This window comes from Chenopodium album, chromosome 10, assembly GCF_948465745.1.
Source record: "Chenopodium album chromosome 10, dcCheAlbu1.1, whole genome shotgun sequence".
In the NCBI taxonomy this organism is placed as follows: domain Eukaryota; kingdom Viridiplantae; phylum Streptophyta; class Magnoliopsida; order Caryophyllales; family Amaranthaceae; genus Chenopodium; species Chenopodium album.
This window is the reverse complement of record NC_137843.1, coordinates 710,751-730,084: the sequence shown is the minus strand read 5'-3', so window position 1 is coordinate 730,084 and position 19,334 is coordinate 710,751. Positions and strand designations below refer to the sequence as shown.

The 19,334-nt window shown below is 32.7% G+C and overlaps 3 protein-coding genes across 3 annotated transcripts; all 3 read right to left on the bottom strand.

Moving 5' to 3' along the window:
• Positions 1 to 1,318: 1,318 nt before the first annotated feature.
• Positions 1,319 to 3,171, bottom strand: LOC145563009 (peroxidase 27-like). Its single transcript, XM_081623419.1, has 4 exons — positions 2,878 to 3,171; positions 2,519 to 2,704; positions 2,247 to 2,412; positions 1,319 to 2,100 (listed from the first exon to the last, which is right to left on the bottom strand). Exons 1-4 carry the CDS (start codon positions 3,085 to 3,087, stop codon positions 1,694 to 1,696), a joined length of 969 nt encoding a protein of 322 aa, XP_081479545.1. The 5' UTR covers positions 3,088 to 3,171; the 3' UTR covers positions 1,319 to 1,693.
• Positions 3,172 to 6,580: 3,409 nt separating this feature from the next.
• On the bottom strand, positions 6,581 to 10,273 carry LOC145563008 (uncharacterized). Its single transcript, XM_081623418.1, has 4 exons — positions 9,576 to 10,273; positions 8,765 to 8,867; positions 7,264 to 7,463; positions 6,581 to 7,175 (listed from the first exon to the last, which is right to left on the bottom strand). The coding sequence occupies exons 1-4, from the start codon at positions 10,175 to 10,177 to the stop codon at positions 6,926 to 6,928; spliced, it is 1,155 nt and encodes a 384-aa protein (XP_081479544.1). The 5' UTR covers positions 10,178 to 10,273; the 3' UTR covers positions 6,581 to 6,925.
• Positions 10,274 to 11,554: 1,281 nt separating this feature from the next.
• Positions 11,555 to 15,500, bottom strand: LOC145563007 (transcription factor bHLH18-like). Its single transcript, XM_081623417.1, has 4 exons — positions 15,359 to 15,500; positions 14,548 to 14,973; positions 12,300 to 12,746; positions 11,555 to 11,942 (listed from the first exon to the last, which is right to left on the bottom strand). The coding sequence occupies exons 1-4, from the start codon at positions 15,389 to 15,391 to the stop codon at positions 11,859 to 11,861; spliced, it is 990 nt and encodes a 329-aa protein (XP_081479543.1). The 5' UTR covers positions 15,392 to 15,500; the 3' UTR covers positions 11,555 to 11,858.
• Positions 15,501 to 19,334: the final 3,834 nt, after the last annotated feature.

Below are 19,334 nucleotides of genomic sequence, written 5' to 3'. Positions count from 1 at the left end.
AAAGTTCGAGAAAAGTAAATTGATTGAAGCCCCGCTCGTAATTTGCTATGAGGAGAAGAGAGGGAAGCCGCCGTGAGGAGATCTGAGAGGAGAAAGTCGATTGTCGGTGAGGAGGGAAGCCGCCGTGAGGAGATCTGACAGAAGGACTACCCGTGACTCCGTGAGTATGAGCTCTGAAATGAGGAGAGAGAGTTAGAGAGAGATGGGAAGGAAGAGTGAAAGAAAGTGGCTGAGGGAGTGAATTGTTTTGTTTATATTTTAGGGTTTGGGTTGGTATTGGGCCTATTGGGCTGTTGGGCATCAGGTATGTGTTACGAAGTGATTAATAAAGTAGTTGTATATTTCGGATTTCGGATCAGATATCCTAAATTTCCGATATCCGACTTTTTTTTCGGATATTCGGATATCCGAAATCAGAAATTCCAATATCCGATATCCGAAATTTACGGATCGGATATCCGATCCGAAAATTATTTCGGATCGGTTACTCTAAATTTTCGGATCGGATGCGGATCGGATTATCGGATTTTCGGATTATCAGATAGTTTTGCTCAGCCCTACTCTCAAATCTCAATAAGGGAGTCTTTATTAGACCATGTACTTTACATTCTTTAAAACAAACATTGCAAATTACATACTATTTCCGGTTTAAGTTACTTGCAACTTTTACCATTTTGGATTGGTTCACATTACTTGCAACTTTTCATTTTATTTCCTTGTTTAATATGTTTATGGGTGGTAATTGACCAATATACCTTACTTTTTTTTTAAAAAAACAACCTTATTAAATTACAAATCTGATTTCATTAGATTAAACCCCAAGCTTAAATAATAAAACCCTCATCCCCTTTAATTTTCTCTCTCCTCCTCCAACCCCATTTTCATGGTGGCTTCGTGGTGTTAAGAGCGGTGGGGTTGCAGATCGGCGGCATCGTGGTGCTGGGTTCATGGGGTGCTAGGTTTGTGGGTTGCTGGGTGCGTGGGGTGGTGGTGGTGCGTCGGCGGTGCTGGGTTCGGTGTTGGGTGGTGGTGGTAAGTGGTTTGGGTGATGTGTGGTGTTGGTGGTGGTGGGTTATTTAATTTAATTAAGGTTGAATTTGTTTTTTTTTTTTTTTTTTTTGGAGGGGGGGGGGGGGGGGTTGGATTAATAGTTAAGCATATACCCTTATTTTTCCACAATCATATTTTCAATCTTTTGCCTCGACTTCCGCAAACTCTCCCAAAGTCGCAAGTAACTTGAACCGGAGATAGTAAATTAAATAATTTTTCATTGGTGGAAGAGAGCATCAGTACATAAACAAAAACAAAAGCTCAGTAATGGAAAAATTACACACTTATTATTGAAATCAATCTTATGAAAGATTGTCCTATGTAACAGAAAAAATATAAGTGGTTTAGAGCACCATAATATAGTAATATACATCGTTTGTGCCATTAATCACTTAAACCTCCCCACTTGATCTAGACATGAATTTTCACTTAAACACCTGCGAAATACAAGTATGTTCTCTACGAACACAAAGCTTCACATACATACACTTTACGAACCGAAATTGAATTTTATGTCCTATAATTAATTTGTGTAAAATCTTCTTATTTATTCATGCAAATTATATACCCAAATGAACCAATTCAATCAATAAATATGAGGAGAATTTTGTTCCACGGTATGTCACGTGCTTTTGATCATAAATCAGTTAATCTTTGAACAAACTTTCCTTATTTGACCAGCATTACCTGTAAGAACACCAATTCTACCCATATTTACCATGGACACCCCAAAGTCTTTGAAGAAACTTTCTTGGTTACCACCTTTGTGAGCTAATACATAAGCTTTAGTCTCAGCATTGTTGAGTAATGCAGCATCAGATTCAAACAATCCTCTGTTTTTAGACACTTGCGCGTAGTAACCCTCATCGAATTTCTTGGAACTTCCGGGATCCATTTGCACGAACACATCAGGACCATTTACGGTACATATCTTTTTTAATGTAGCGACGTAATGGGAATTCATGGATGGATCGGCGTCACCTTTACCGGTGAAGTTGTAGAGACGGTTTTTGAATGCAGAACAATGACCTATGCCTATTGTGTGCGCGCCTGCACAATTACATATTCAATTAAGTTATTACAACATACCAAGTACTACCTTTAGTAGAATGTTGATTGTAAAGTTTAATTTGAACGTATCTTAACTTACTATTTGACACAAAAATGTAAATATAGTAAAAGAAATAAAGATATACCTGATAAGACAACAAGATCCTTAACACTCAGTCCTTTTCCCCTAAAAACTCTCACCAAAGCATTTATATTATCAGAAGGTGGCGGCAAATTAGTTAGAGCATCATTAAGCAAAGAAACAACACCATCTCGTCTTCCTAGCTCAACATTCCATGAAAATCCACCAGTCTACAAAGGTAAACGATAAGAATAATTAAGTGCCAAATTACAATTAAAAATCGAATAATGATTTAGAGATTTGTGTATTAATTATTAAATGTCAAGTGATATACACCTGAACCACGACGTCTCTAGATACCATGGCTATTATATCAGCACATGAAACAACTCCAGGACAATGAATTTCCAATGCGTTCTTGACTCTATCTATGATTTCATATCCTCTAAGAGTTTGATTTGGAATTGCATCTTTCTCAGCTTGGTTTGTAGGAGAATTTAGCAAGACAGAAGCATCACAACCCTGTGAATCAATGCAAATATAATAATAAGAAAATGATTAGTATGGTTGTAACTTATAAGTTGTAACTGTGTTATATACGAGTACAGAGTCGAGTATAAAAAAATATAATTTGAAAAGAACATAGCCTAATTTACGATACACAAAAAAAGTACAATAATATTATTATTACTCACCCTAACAAAACAATCATGAAAGAACATTCTCAACAAGGGGCCAGAAAGAGAAGGAGCAACAGCTAGAGTTTCTTTGACAACATTCATTGTTATGGACTCGGCTTGAGGACATGAACGCCCATAGTACCCCACTGCTAGGCCGTTGCCATTAACACTCAATACAAGAGGAAGAAGAAGAGCTAAGAAAAACATAAATTTCGGAGTAGCCATTATCGATTGATCTCTTAATTAATTAGCTAGCTTAGTATAGAATTGAAGAAGGAATAAATTAAATGAAGTAGAGTTGCTAAGATGAGTATTGTAAGGATAATATGCATGAGGTTCATTATATAGTGAATAGTTTACGTACGAATTATGCCGCCACTAATTAACATGTCAAATATTGCCAACCAAGAGGCTGCTGTACGTTGTTCCAATATTGCATGCATCCAAAACCAAAGCCAAACAAAGCCTTTTGTTTGCACGTTTGTAGTTGGTTTTTTTTTTTTTTTTTTTTTTTTTTTTTTTTTTTTTTTTGGTTGGTGCTAACAATTATTATATTGGTTATATAAAACTTGACAAAGTAACACTTAGACTATATCTTAAATAATTACCTAGCTAGCCTATATAATATGGCTGCTTGACAGCTTGACTACTTATTATTTGCGAGGAAGCTAAGGTTGAATAATCTCCTTTTTTTTTAATAAATAAAATAAAACACTATTATTCTTAATTTATATAATATGGGACCACATATGGAACATATATTCATAATACACGCAAGATGCAAGCATTTACTTAGGTAGTTTGGGCTAGTTGGTGATGATATACAATAATACAAGTATGTATAATGTACTGTCGTATTGTCTATTAGAAAATGAACATAATATAGAATATTTTAATTATCCTAATTCAATAATAACAAACTTTCGAGGTGTATAGTTATATGAAAAAACAATGTTTAATTATTATAAAATATATAGTTATATGAAGTGTTTCTATAACGTAAGTATGTACGGAGTAATATTTTATGTCTAGTTACAATTGATGTATGTACGAGAATATATCTATCTATATATGATATGTATGATTAATTAAAATTTATTTAAATGAAGGTCAACTTGACAAATGACAAGGTACACCATGATTTGATACCAATCGAGCATATAAGTAGATGCATATAATGTGGATACCAAGTTTGGAGAATCTCATTTATATCAGTGCCTTTAATTCTATCATATTACTCATTTGCTCATATATATGATACAGTACTGTATAATGTATATAGAATATTAAATTTTTAATATCCCCTCAAAAAAAAAAAAAAAAAAATACTCTCTCCGTCCCTTTTTTACATTCATGCTTTTCTTTTTGGCTATTTCAAAATTACATTTCTACTTTCCTTTTTTAGTAAGTAAATTTTTACTAAATATCCCAAATTATCCCTATTTTTCTATTTTGTAATTAATGCTTTCTCTATTTTCTCACTCTTATTTTCTAATTCTCACTCTTATTTTCTTAATCTTATTTTCAAAATCCATGTGCATCAATTTAGATGAATATGATTGGTCCTTTTTTTTCCACAAAAAAATGTTATTGATCCTTTTTCTTTTCAAAGGATTGATGATATGTGCAGCATTAAATATTATTCCATCTTTGTTTTACTCAAAGACATCAATTAATGTCTTATTGTACTTTGTTTTATTGTTCTTTGTTTTATTCCAAGTTCCTTAATTCCCGTGTAATTTTACAAATAGGAATGTAAAAAAGGGACGGAGGGAGTATGCAATACAATTTAATTATTCTTCTAATTTAAGAGTAAAAGATTAATTTGTACACCATTTAATTTTTTAAACTAAGTATTGATCCTCTTTACCTGTATAAACTGTTGCTTAGATCAATACAACTTTGAATATTAATATCTTTAATTTTTCTCTAAGTGATAGAGGATTGTAAAAAGTTGAAATGTTGAAAGAAAAATAAGATATATTTAGCCTTTAGCTTCATGTAAGGATCACAATTAAATTGTTTAAAATAAGTTAAACATTAATTATATCGATAGACACGTTATTTTGTTATGCTTTTCTAATTAATCAAATTACTAATACGGGGTAATATAGTTTATAAATTGGATATACGTTAAAAATCTTGAAATAAATTCAAAAGCATTCTAAGAAACACTATTTATTTTTATGTATTAGTAGAAAATTTAATATATTAAAATAAGACATGCAAATAATGTAAAAATCAAAATAGATCAATAATTAAAAACGGAAGCCAGTAATAATGTAATAATTTAACTTTTTTAGTTGATGACTAACTCAAGAAATCGAATAAAATCGAAAACACCAATATAATCATCAGTGAAATGAGACAACATCTAATCATGACTCTATCATACGGCGTATACTATATTAAGTCAATATGTATTATTGTTAGTTAGGTCTAACAGACAAATTATTGGTTAAAATTAGGAATCTTTATGGTTTATAAGAATTATTATTTTTACGGTGAATAATTATCGGTAGTTTGGGTCTAACACTATACTCTAATACGTCTTATCGATGACATGACTTATTAATCAACAAACATGGACAAGATGAGATGGGCATGCAAGAGAGAACAACTTAGATTATTATTTTTTATAATTATTTTTAGGGGCATGGCATTTATTACCATGCAATGACATTCTAACAAACATGACTTAATCGTGCTGGTATGTTGAATGTTCTCTCTTCTACTTATCTTAATCAATCACCATCTTGTACTTTGTATTTTATTTGATGACATTTTTTTTAAAATATATGGTTGTATGCAAATTTACTAAAAAAACAAAGGATAAATTAAAGAACATGGATATGCTGTGATACAACCTACCTAGCTAGTTATAAACTTATAATCATGCATGCAATGTGTATTGCTATCATAGGTGACTCCCTCTACGCCAAAAACAAATTGTGTCATCTTCTATCTTGTTTCGTTGCAAAATTAGTGTTTCAAATCCTCATCAATTGACTGTCATTTGTATAATGAGGGAAAAAAAAAGAGTTTTGAGTGTTTTTGTTTTATTTGTTGTACGATATTTCACATGTTGTTGGGAAGTAAGAATTCGAAATTTCCAATACTAGACTGGATTGCATTACAAAATACTTACAAATATACCACAAAGAAAGTAATAGTGATGGTTTCCGACTACTGCAATTTGCAAGGATGAAGGGTTTTTTATTATTCACAATTAATAACAAGATAATGACTAATTACTATAAGCCAATAAGTGTTTGTGTTTCTGACTTCAACAAAGTTGAAAAAACAAGCAAAACAATTATCAATTACGGAGTAATCGGTCAAAAATAAAATAACCGATACATCAAGTATAAAAAAAAAAAATTAAAATGTCACTCAATAATGCCATTTTATTGCTTCAAAATTGAGCTTCTGAATGACCTAGGAAAATTATTGACCTCATCCACCTCTTATACTCCGTCTGTATTTTAATACTTAATTCACTTCCTTTTTGCAGCCGTAATTTATTACTACTTGTTCCATTCCCCTTTTTTGGAAGGTTTTAACAATGTTTTACTATTTTTCTCTGCATTAATAGTCTCCTCAAATCATATACTCGCTCCTCCTTACTTATACTCATATTTGCTTTTTTTTTTTTTTTTTTTTTTGATTTTTTTATTTTCAAACTAAACCTCACTTGCATCTTAAAATAATACTTTCGACTATTTTCACCTACAATTCCGTGTCCAGAGAAATGGAGCAAATAATAAAATATGGACAGTATGTAAAAAAAAATAAAAAATAAAAAAAATAAAAAAATCCCAATGAGAATAGAGAACAATAAACTGGCAACTTTTCTAAAACAGTAGTGAAACATATCCTACCGACAAAAAAAAAAAAAAAAAAATTATTACATGTAAGACTGCACCTTTAACAAACAATTAATGCGAGTACCATGTAATCATCCTAATAAAGCAATAATGATGCATAAGGAAATGCCTCCACGGCAAAATAACTGACAATCTCACTCAACAAAACCAAAATCTGCAACAGAAACTTCATCTGTTTATTTGAAATGTGTTTTAAAAAAACTGTTAACCTGAGAGGTATATACATCAGGAAATGCCCTGTAATGATCTACATGAGGTGAAGATCCAAAATTATAGGACCACACATCTCTTCCCTTCGACTTTTGGTGTTCAATAAAAGATTCTACGGATCGATATGGTATAACCTTATCTGCTGTGCTGTACAGATAAAGCTGTGGACATGGTGGCTGATTTTCTGAAAGATGATGTATGATCTTCATCAATCTCCTATTGATAAAACAAAATAGAGTACTCATTTGGGGTGATTCAAAGTCATGTAACAAGAGGTATGAAACAAGTTAAACAGAATACTTACTGGTTCACAGCAGGCAACTTAAAAAGGAAGGAGAACATTCTCTCCAAAACTGCAAATACTAAAGCCTCAACTATGAGAGGGTCTTTTTCCTGCACGTTTGACTTGTTTTTATCAGTACTTGGTTCTACATTCTTAACCGACGGAACCATTACAGTATTCCGTTTCTTCAATAGGGCAGCAGTAAAACCAGCTGCCCAAACCTGAAAGATATGTGAGAATATGTGAGTCTATATAGTTCATCCTTCCCATGCATTTTACTTTTCCAAAGTTTTTTTTTCTTATAGGACCTCACTGGAAATAACTCTTCAGCCATGATGTAATATTCTTTCTTAAGAATAAAAATAACAAGAGTAATAGGGAATTACAATGTGAGGGGTGAGCCCCACTATCTACCTATAACATCTGAAATATTTGGTCATGATGCTTAAAAATCAAAAGAGCAGAGTGATAGGAATAACAATTTGAGGGGTGAGACTCACTGTATCCCTACCACATACAAAGTACTATGAGTAACACTTCTTAAATATACCATACTTTCCCTGGGAAAAGAGTAATGAAATAGAGCTCCACTTCCCATTTACCAGTTGAGACAGAAGAGCAAAGTCTCACCTATGGCAGGAACCCTTATAGGAGACGATCACTCAAGCCATCAGGGGCACAATCTGTCAACAACAACAATTATAAGTACTTTTAAAAATGGTATAGAAGTCTAGACCCTAGTGTCCTAGAGACTAGGATAGTGGGAGTATCCATGTTTATTTTTGAAAAGGAGTCTTGTAACAAGAAAACACGTTAGTGTCACCCTGAATATGCCAGTTTGCAAAGCCATCCAGGATCACTTTGGCCCAAGCTCATATTTATGCCCGACATGGCTGCCTCTAAAATCCATATAAATAGCTTAGCTTCGACAGATACGTGCGTACGTGGCATTGTGGCAATCAACCAGCAGGCCAGTTGAGAGCCACTGTGCAAACCATAAAGTTGTCAGACCATCCTCAGATATCCAAGGCCAAGAAAAGAAGATAAAATGATCACTATCAAAGTCTTAATTTCTTAAACTCTTAATGAACTCCAGAGGCTCTCCACAAATTGCACTTAATTAAAAGCTCTAATTCTTGGCAGGTCCCAGGTAATGCCAAGTCTAAGACACATAGGTGAAAATCCCCAACAAATATCAGCCTTCATTACCTGTTCAATGCAACTTAAAGAGAGTTAAGGCCTTCACAAAGTTGTTCATGAACCTCGAATAGTCTTGATAGCACTATCTAAAATGCTGGCCCAATCCCAATCTAGGGATGCAAAAGTTACCACAACAAGAGAAGAACCTTAAGTCATCCTTATATGCACACCAAACTATTCCGTGGTAGACGGCAAAGACATACTTCAGACCAAAAATTAAAAATAGTTTGCAAATCAAACAACTTTCATCACCTCTAAAATCAATAGATTTGACAACAAAACATCAAGCATCTCATAATAAGCTGAGAAGCAACACAATTACCTTAGGATTAAGTTCAGGGTCCCCTCCAGAATCAATAATACATCCTTTTATCTTTTCTATAAGGTCTGGCCTATCCTGCAGATGAACAAGAATCGACCCATATCTACAAAAACAACAGAATAACACCAAATCATTATCACCATACATTCCTTGTACACAAGAAAATGGCCACCATTAACGATTAAAGCCAGGGAGCTCCCATAACAACCAAAACTTTTGCACCCTTAGTAAAACCCCGTGAAAAAAAGAGCTCTTGTTGATACAGATAGCCCGCCAACTCTATGTCTCATACAAAGATCAAATCACAATCAATTAGCCAATGGCTAGTCAGAATTCACAAATGCACTCTAGAGTCGAGGCACGGTAGTCAAACTAAATCAAAAAAACTTATTTAAACCTAAACTAGTTAAACACCATCCTTACTTCAAAGTAATTCCCAACATCCAAATCATCAAAAATAACACTCCCTCTACTTCAAAGTAACCGCCTTTATAAACTGCGCACACAAATATACTTGGTAAGCGATTGCAATCCCGCATTAGTACTCTAAACTAAAAATTTAGACAGATTCCAATAATTCCATCCTTAACCATAAAATGCACCTGATACCAACCATCCAATTCATCAAAAAAAATTCCCTCTACTTCAAAATAACCATCTTTATATACAATGCACACAAATATAAGTAAAGGCAATCCTGCATTAGTATTCTAAACTAATCATTTAGAAAATTAACCACATTTCAACAATCAAAGCAAAATTAACACAAACAAATAAAATTGGTAATTAGGAAAATGCAGAATAAACCTACACAAGCCAACCAGTGGTACTGAATGTGTGAAAGATCAAGCGTCGTTCTCGGCCTTGCGCCTTCGACAACCACGAAACGAGCTCATCCGCCAACTCTCGAATCCGATTCTCAACCTTCTTCCCCAAATCAAACCAAAGCACGTCTTTCACAGGAACAACAAATGTAATTGCATCAACCCCTTTTGAAGTATACATTTCCGCGTATCTCCTCAAATGCTTCGGCATCGCTCCTAACCACCCTAGTATCACCGCCGCAACCTCGGGTTTCCCACCGGCGGCGGGAACTCCGGCGACCGGTGCCGATGCTTTGTGCCAGTGGAAGAAACCGCCATTGTTAAGGTGGGAATTGGGTTGAAATTGTGAATTGGAGGAGGAAGAGGAGAGAGAAAGGAAGAACCCTAATTGGGAAGAATTGGGGGGATTGAAAATGGGGTTTTTGAAGGGATTTGAGGAGAGAGAATTGTGAAATTGAGATTTGAGAGTGGGAGTGAGAGGAAGAGAGTGTGATTTTGGATTGAATTTTGGGGAAATCTGACGATTAAGATAGAAATTGCGATAACTAGGGTTTAGAATTCGTAATGGTGCTTCCATTGATTTCTGCATTTGGTTGAAGATTTCTGGATTTTAATGTACAGTAGTCTGCTAGTAAGTGAATCAGTTAGCAGTGTTCCTCGGAAATCTCATACGCTGTAATAGAAAATTAGAAACTCTTATTCCGTTTTTTTTCCTTTTTTTTTTTTTTTTTTTTGGGAGGGTAGGAAAGGAAAAAAAAAGAAGTATACTCATTAATTGTTTTTTTTTTTTTTTTTTTTTTTTTTTTTTTCAGGAAAAAAGTATTTTTTTTTTCAGGAAAAAAGTATACTCATTAATTGTAATGTTAGTTCCAAAGTGATTACTCATACATTACTCCACAGAGAGTTAGGATAAATCAAGTTATTAGAGTTTCTCTTCTGATATCAAGAGATTCTAGTATTGATTCTCACTTCTCGCCTTTATGGCTCTCTAAACATCAGAAAGAAAAAAAAATTACTCTTTCCGTTCATAATGTTAGTCTCATATACTATTTTGGGCGTTTCAAAAACATATACCCATATTAAATATATTTCATTTATAATTTGATTTTTTTTGGAATTAATAAGTTGTGGATTGATGACATTACTCTAAGTAAGGAAATCTTTGTCTTAAATTATGCAATTATAACTTGTGCTTTCCTAATAAAAAATTTAAAAAGTTAAATAAGGTAAACTAATTATGAATTATATTGTACTTTAATGTTAGATTCCAAATATATTTCTTTTCTTATTTTATGTAATTGATTCCATATGGGACTAACATTATGAAACGGAGGGAGTACATTACTCCGTACTCTGTAAAAATTAAAAATATATTTTTATAGCGACAATTACCCTAAAAAATACATAAATTTCCGATAACCTACTCGCAAATGCTTAATTTAGTTCGTTTTTCGTGGTTTTTTTACAGAAAAAAAAAATAATTTTTTCACCTAATTTTCCATCCCTTTAAAGAAATTACAACTTGAAGAAAAAATATGTTTAAATAATAATTTTCCTTCCCCTTATTAACAATTTTTTTTTTTAAAAAAAAGGGTTGAAAATAAATATAGTATCTGAATTTAGCAAAATTTATGGGAAAAATAAATTTAAAAACACAAAAACGAAATAAATTAGGGTTTTTATTAGGAGTTTGTCGAAAAAAATACTACGTTGAAATTTTGGTCTAAACGTCGCCTAATTTATTTTTTTACCGAATTATCGTTGGAGTAAGTTTTTTTACCAAATTATCGCTAAGGGTGTTTTTTATTTTCCAATCTGGTCAATTGAATATATAACCGCGATAACAAATAAGAACAATACATAACCATTGAACTATATCTTAATACATGTCTTTAATAGCAAAAAGAAATTATTATATGACAGCATTATATACACAGTTATTGTAATACATGTTATAACTCGGGTATCGATCGGGACCAAAAACTAGATAATTATTTAAATGACAATAATCAAGTGACATAAGCAGATTTTCCTAAAAAAAAAAAAGTGACATAAGCTGATTTGGTGAGGGGGTTATATAACACGTGCCCCTTCATTTTCATAAAATTGTTAACAAAAAAAAACCAACTCCAATAATAAAACGTGATATACATTAAATTGGTGTCTTCAAAAAAAAAAATACATTAAATTGGTGCTCTACCAATTTAATAATTCTTCATCCGATAGTGAATTTGTTATATGCGTGGCGCGGTTAATGGCTACTAACGTGGCTAGTTAACCGTCACGGGTTCACGGAGAGTGGTGCATAGAGTTTTAACAAAATCTTTCACATTCTTATTGAAATTCCTCCCAATCTGCATAAATAAAACTTTATTAATTACTTCATCATGTGTTAATATAAAAGATGTAACAACAAATTTTCGTACAATTCACAACAATATTTCTCTAGTTTTTTGTAAGCACATTAGAAGGTAAATTCTACAAAGTGATTTGATCTATAAAAAATTCACTAGATCTATATAATTATTAATAAATTGAAGATAAAGTATGCATGTACTGTATAAAAAAGGTTCTTTTCCTCAAAACTTGACAACTTTGATGGAATCTGACTTCTTTTATGAAATCCGCAGCATATTTTCATAAAAAATAAAAAAATACGCATATATATATAAGGTCTTTTAATGTAAATGTAATAGTATTGTGAATGTTACCTGTGCAATTATGGTAATGATGGCCAAGCTCTCAAAAGGTGTAACATTAGAATGTGTAATACTTAAATCATGTTTGTACAACTCTGCATATAACTTGGGTAGAATCCATTTTAGCTTTGCACAACATACTTTTAATAGTAGGGTCTCGCCCAATTTCTTAACTTCGATTTCTGGCAGTGATGAAAGATTGATAGTGTCTTTCTCATCGTTGTTACCATCACCATTATTGGAGTTACAACCACCACTCCCACCGGCACAATTGTCACCCATTGCCGAGGAAGAATCATTATCATTATCGTTGTCGACTGTAATTTTACGGGTTTTTACCATAACCACCATGGACTCTATAACCTTCTTTTCATCTGCCTTTTCTTCAAGTACCTTCACTTTCTCTTGAAGTTGCTTCACATATTTGATTGTCTCTGTTAACACCGTTGTTTTATCAACCTGTGTTCATAACACGTACGTACTAATTAATTATTCACTGTGTAATTAACTATCTATCGCATAAAAATTCTTTAATAGTAACTCAAGTATCTTAATCTTGTCGTATATTGTGTCAAAAATTAAAAAAATCTTGTCGTGTTTATATGGATTTTTCAGTGGACGCATATAAGTAATTAATTAAGATGGTAATAGAACAAGTTGCGCTGACATGAAAAAGACATGACACAACAAAGGTGCAAGGTAGGCACAACACAAGCTCGTAAGCACCATATATACAGGTCCATGGCACGTTGGCTAGGGCAATACATAAGTAATCTAACCTTTCTTATTAATTGTAACAAATGAAATTTTTTATGTATCACAAATAATCTTTTTGTTGCAATTAATAAGAAACGAAGGTAATATTTGGAAATTTCAACACAATACATATCTAGTGGGCTTGCCTATCGTGCCCAGCCCACGACCATCTTTACATGCAACTAACACTTCAAAATATACTACTCCGTCTGTAGTAATTATAAATTAAGACGGTAATTATAGGACAAGTTGCACTAACATGAAAAAGACACGACACAACAAAATTGCAAAGTTGGCACAACACAAGCTCGTAAGCATCATATATACAGGTCCATGGCACATTGGCTAGGGCAATACATAAGTCATCTAACATATCTTATTAATTGCAACAAATGAAATTTTTTATCTATCACAAGTAATCTCTTTGTTGCAATTAATAACAAACGAAGGTAATATTTGGAAATTTCAACACAATACATATCTAGTGGGCTTGTCCATCCCACGATCATCTTTACATGCAACTAACACTTCAAAATATACTACGTAGTAATAAATTAAGATGGTAATAGGACAAGTTGCGCTAACATGAAAAAAACACAACACAACAAATTTGCAAGGTAGGCACAACACAAGCTCGTAAGCATCATATATACAGGTCCATGGCACATTGGCTAGGGCAATCATCTAACATATCTTATTAATTGCAACAAATGAAATTTTTTATGTATTACAAATAACCTCTTTGTTGCAATTAATAACAAATGAAGGTAATATTTGGAAATTTCAGCACAATACATATCTAGTGCCTTAGTGGGCTTGCCCATTTTGCCCAGCCCACGACCATCTTTATATGCAACTAACACTTCAAAATATACTACTATACCCCCTTCGTTTTTTTTTAAAGTGACACAGTTTGACCGGCACGTAGTTTTAGGAGATTTTATTGACTTTAATAAAATAAGATGTTAGTGGGGTAGGTTGGAGGAGTGAGAAATGATAAAGTAAAATAATGTGAGAGGAAGTGGGGACCACGAAAGGAGTGAGAAATGATAAAGTAAGAGATAGTGGGGTGAAGATATATTATTAAAATGTAAGGAATTTCTAAAAGAGGAAGTGTGTCACTTAAAAAAAACTGCGATTTAAGGAAAGTGTGTTACTTAAAAAAAACGGAGGGAGTAACAAAAATGTACTCATGCACATATGCAGTAACCGTGTTTTCAATTTTATTTTAATGCACCGTAAATACATACAATAATTAGAGATTTTAATGATCGAAAACTACTTTTTGAAAGCCATGTAAAAAGAATATACTCCCTCCGTTACATATTATTCGCAACAAAGGAATATTTTATGTCTCACAAATAATACGTATTTATTGTGAGTAATATGTAACAGAGGGAGTAAAACAGATGGGGTAAATGTTTTTTTAAAAATTGCTCATATATCATCTTAATAAGGAATTAAAGATTAGAATTTCACTAAAATCACATTAAGAAATACTTACCTTCTTAAGTCCAGGAACAATGGTGGAAAGAGATATGAACATCTGAGTGATTAATTCACGGCGCTTCCTTTCGGCTATAATATGATCTTGTACTTTGTGAGGTAGTCTTTTCCTCTTGGTACCTACACTCACTGCTTCCTTCTTATTTTGTTGATGACTCTCTGGCCCATCGACATAAGAGTTGACAATTTTATCGACCTTATTATCGTTATCGTTATCGTTATCGTTACTGTAAATGTTATTTCCATTTCCACAACTATCGGAAAGATGGTGGGTTTCCATGACAGCATTGCAACTAAATTCTCCCTGCGAAGAGGCGGCGGCGGAGTTGCCTGCCGCGTGGGGAGGATGAGGAATAATTGGAAAGTCCTCACCAAGAGTAGCAGCGACTGTGAGTTGATGCTCCTTATAAGATGCTTCCATTTCCTACACATAATTGATCTATGCTAAATATTGACAATAATGCAACTTCTTATGTTCAATCAAATGAAACGACCGTCAAATTTTCAAACTATCTACACAAACATCACGTATTTAGAAATTGTTGTACGAAATTGTATTACTATGCACTTATTAATTAGTAGTTTAGACGTAGTAGATATTAACAATGGATAGACTTACAATGCAATTTTTTATGTTCAACCAAATAAAAAGACAGCCAAAATTTCAAATTCTACACAAACATCACATATAGACATTATTGTACATGCTTAAATTATTATAGACTTATTAGTTACCAAATGTTGTTACTTCATCGTATATAGAAAAAATAATGTCCAAAAAAATTGGAGTTGATAAAGTATTTTCTTACCAATTCAGTAAGCCATGCTTCCATAGGAGTCATCCCTCAATTTTTTCTGTTCAAAAAAGAACTAAGAATACTTGTAAAATAAAGAGTACTACTAGTTGATTGTACGAGATTTTTTTTTTTTGGAGAATTAAGTAGACTTGTGCCAGCTGCCAAGGTTTTAGAAACCAGATAATATATATAGTGACGTAGCGAAGATCTCAACCTCAAGTGTTTCTTTCACATTTTTTCTTGATTGGTTGGTGAATTACGTTATTTTTATTGATAAATCATCATTAAATCAAAGTATTCCATCGAATTATAAATCCGTGATTTGTGTTCTAAGAAAAATACTCCGGATTACAAAAATCATTTGCTTTATATAATAATTTTTTAATGATATGTAGACTGCAGTCACTTGACTTTATAATTTGGTGTCAATATACAATGAATTAGTCAAATGATATCATTTCATTTTATAATTAAATTCTCTCACTCTCAAGTCTCAAAAGCTAAATTGTATAAGCTAATGAATAATGATAGTACAATATACGTCGTATACATATTACCTATGTTCTATAAACATTGCACCATAAAGGAGGGGAAGGACAAGAAATTTGGTAGGAAGATAACATAATTTTCTTTGCCCCAACAAGGAAATTTTTAATTACTATTAAGGGTCTGTTCTCTTCAACTTAATTTCAATTTAATTTAGTTCAGTTCTGTTTCTAATTTCCTTCTCTCATAAACAATTCAGTTCAGTTCAGGCTGTTCAGCTCAGTTCAATTCTGTTCAGCTTAGTTCATTAAATCAGAACATACCCTAAGTGCGTATTTTAATTAAATGTATATGCAGGACACTTTACATGGATTTTAGTAAAGGTAGATTGGTAAATATACAAAAAAAAGTTTTTCAAAATAAAATTGTTGCAATAAATATGAAACCTCTTTAATCTAATTAAACAAAGCAATATTAGTTAAGCGAAAGAAGTGTTATTAGCTACTTGTATTGGTATCATATTTGTCAAATTGCTAATGTGGCGAAGAGGCGGGTTTTTATTTCTAACTATTGGTAACAAATATGAAGTACATAGTATTACACATTTACGCCAATACAAACTAAGAGCCTGTTTTCATCAGATTATTTTCAGTTCAATTCAGCTATAAATAAGTTCATTTCACTTCACTTCAGCTCATTTCAGTCAATGAGAACAAGCCCTGATTAACCAAGTGAGTTGAGCTTAATAAACGAATTGATTAACTAAGATTACAACATTTTTTTGGCATATTGGCATGTATATAAATTATTAATTCACATAAATAAGGTTCTGAACTCATGTTTTGAGCCTTTGAGGCATAGCTTTTCTGAAACAACGAATACATGTAAGTGTCCCATATTAATAAAGAATTAGAGAGTTAAGTACTTGAGCCTAAAAAGCTACCTTCTTATTATATCATATGAATTTGGCATGGAATCTCATTAAATTTGTAATATGGACGTATTTAACACTCATCAGAAGGATGAACTAAACATAGTTTGATCCAAAGTTATGTACCAATTCCTCACTTCCCTCGTTCCTAAATAATTGACACATTTGACTTTTTTTTCACTATACATATACTAATTTTGACCATTGTTTTTTAGTAACGTATAAAAAATATATTTTATCATGAAGCATATTGTTAAATAGATATTAATATACAATTTTATAATATCAACTTTTTTTATTTTCACTAACATTTAATCATATAAATCTAAGATCTAAGGTTAATCTTGTGTATTAGTATGTGTTAAGTTTAAATATGTCAATTATTTAGAATGAGATGGAGTAACCTTCACTCGGACGTACTCATCAACTCAGCCAATTAACATTAATGGTTTCATTTTTTTATTTTTTATTTTTTATTTTTAATTTTTATGGTTGTGGTAATTGTATACAAGTATATTATTAATTATTAGAAATTGCCCAATGAAATTGTGACCCGTTCCCTATCCAATGAGAAGTACACAAAATGTCGCTTTCCATTCGGTTTTTCTTTTAAAGTTTATTTTTATTTTTTATAAATATGCATATGCTTATCATGTTGCATAGTTCGTTTCCCCCTTATGTGGTTATGCTCTTTTGTAGTCCTCATCTACAACTAGGGATGGCAATCCAATCCGAATCCGACCCTACTCTGCCCCGATTCGAGGTAAAAATTCCGCTCCGAGTCCGAGAAAAAAGTAATCCAAGTTCGACTCTGTTAAAATAATCCGACTCCGAGTCGGATCCTAAAAAAAATCCGAGAAAAAAATCCGACTCCGACAAATGTCCGACTTTGACGGATTATCCGACTCCGACTCCAATAGATAGTGGATTTTTGTGTGGGTCATGGTGGCATTGGGTGTGGGTTGTCAAGGCCCAAATAGCCCAACATCTCAAAGTATATTAAATAATGTAAAAGAAACTCGGAGTCGGGTCGGATCGGAGTCGGAGTCGGATTTCGGAGTCGGATGTCGGAGTCGGAGTCGGATGTCAGATTTAACATCCGACTTCTTGTCGGATCGGAGTCGGATTTAGCATAATCCGCTCCGAGTCCGACCCGTTGCCATCCCTATCTACAACACAACTCAACACAAGTATGTTTACCTTTCATATCCTGCCAAAAAGATACTCTTACAGCATTTATTATTAAAAAAGTTATATAAATATGTTTTTCGTCTATTTTAGATAGTTATAGTGAAGTTTTTTGAACACTCGTTTATTTTCAGTTGTTTTTTAAAAGTCTTATCCACTTTTTGTTTTTCCATTTGTATAAACATTCGATTCATCGGTATCTTACCTCATTCTGTAAAACTCTATTATACTTTGTAATTGTTCCCTTTATGACAACCTTTTATTCCATAATTAATTGTTTCAATTTCAAATCTAAAAGTCGTTTTCAAGTCAAAGTAGCAAAGGATAATCGAGGCAGCAAGGGCGGAAATGAGAATAAAATGAAAAAAGTAATGTTATCACCTCATCCCAACAATCTATATCCACAAAATCATCAATCTCTTGCTTAAGTGAAGATGCACGAGTGTAACAAGAAGCTAAGGTGCAAGAAGAAGCTATCTTGGCATTTGGCAAAAGGTTCAAGTCTTCATTTGTCAATTACTTCCAAGAACTCATCGAATAAGATTAAGAGAACACGATCCTCTAACATAATTTCGACTATTAAGCCATATGTCATTAAAAAAATATGAAGAAATAGTTCAACGCATCATAGCTAGTGTTAAAGGACGTGAGTTGTCCTTAGGCCTTATCCATCCAAGGAAGTTTGCTCTAACAATCTCACATCATGTTAGTGGTTTATGTTTTCCTAGCTAGTTCCTAATTTTGTTAAATAATTTAATAGTAGTCCCCATCAAAAGACCATGGGCCTTTAAGTAGTGGATAGTATGCATTCTTGTGTTTGTTTTCTTTTTATGTAGCTTCAAAAAAATATCTTTGTAAATCTCACGTTTTTAATCTGTCCAAGGACAACTAGACAGCAGGTGACAGTCATGTAACAAAAACTAACCTCATGAAATAGATAGAAATTTAAGGTCCAAAAATTTTGACATAGTTTTTGTACTTTCGTACACTTTTTCCTTGTATAAAATTATGTTACGAATCTTTTGACATTTTTGTGGACATTAAAAATAAGGAAAATTTGTCAGAAACAACCTTTTAAAGTGTTCACTTTATTTAAAACAACCTTTTAAATATTTTTTTACAAATTCAGACCACATTATAATTTATTTTTATCAAAGACAACCTAATGCTAGTTTTCGGCGCTGACTCTATTTCTCCAATGTTGACCAAGAGTGTATGAGGCATGTGACCTCATATATTGCTAATTACACCCCTTTCCCTCCAATTCACTCGTACTAAATCCCCTCCTCTCTCAAAGTAATTTGTCACTTTGAAGGGTTTTAATAGGAGTTAATTGGAGGGGAAAGGGGTATAATTAGCAATATATGAGGTCACGTGCCTCAC

Bases quoted from the DNA above. Each gene is read 5' to 3' on its own strand.
- LOC145563008 (XM_081623418.1), bottom strand. From the start codon at position 10,177: ATGCAGAAATCAATGGAAGCACCATTACGAATTCTAAACCCTAGTTAT. The intron at 8,868-9,575 runs GTAGGTTTATTC...TTGTTTTTGTAG, and splicing joins AGTACCACTGGTTGGCTTGT to ATATGGGTCGATTCTTGTTC. The intron at 7,176-7,263 runs GTAAGTATTCTG...TTTTATCAATAG, and splicing joins AAGTTGCCTGCTGTGAACCA to GAGATTGATGAAGATCATAC.
- LOC145563007 (XM_081623417.1), bottom strand. From the start codon at position 15,391: ATGACTCCTATGGAAGCATGGCTTACTGAATTG. The intron at 14,974-15,358 runs GTAAGAAAATAC...AATTATGTGTAG, and splicing joins AAGCATGGCTTACTGAATTG to GAAATGGAAGCATCTTATAA. The intron at 11,943-12,299 runs GTAACATTCACA...TTATTTATGCAG, and splicing joins TCATTACCATAATTGCACAG to ATTGGGAGGAATTTCAATAA.
- LOC145563009 (XM_081623419.1), bottom strand. From the start codon at position 3,087: ATGGCTACTCCGAAATTTATGTTTTTCTTAGCTCTTCTTCTTCCTCTT. The intron at 2,413-2,518 runs GTGTATATCACT...TTACCTTTGTAG, and splicing joins CTAGAGACGTCGTGGTTCAG to ACTGGTGGATTTTCATGGAA. The intron at 2,101-2,246 runs GTATATCTTTAT...GTAATTGTGCAG, and splicing joins GGATCTTGTTGTCTTATCAG to GCGCGCACACAATAGGCATA.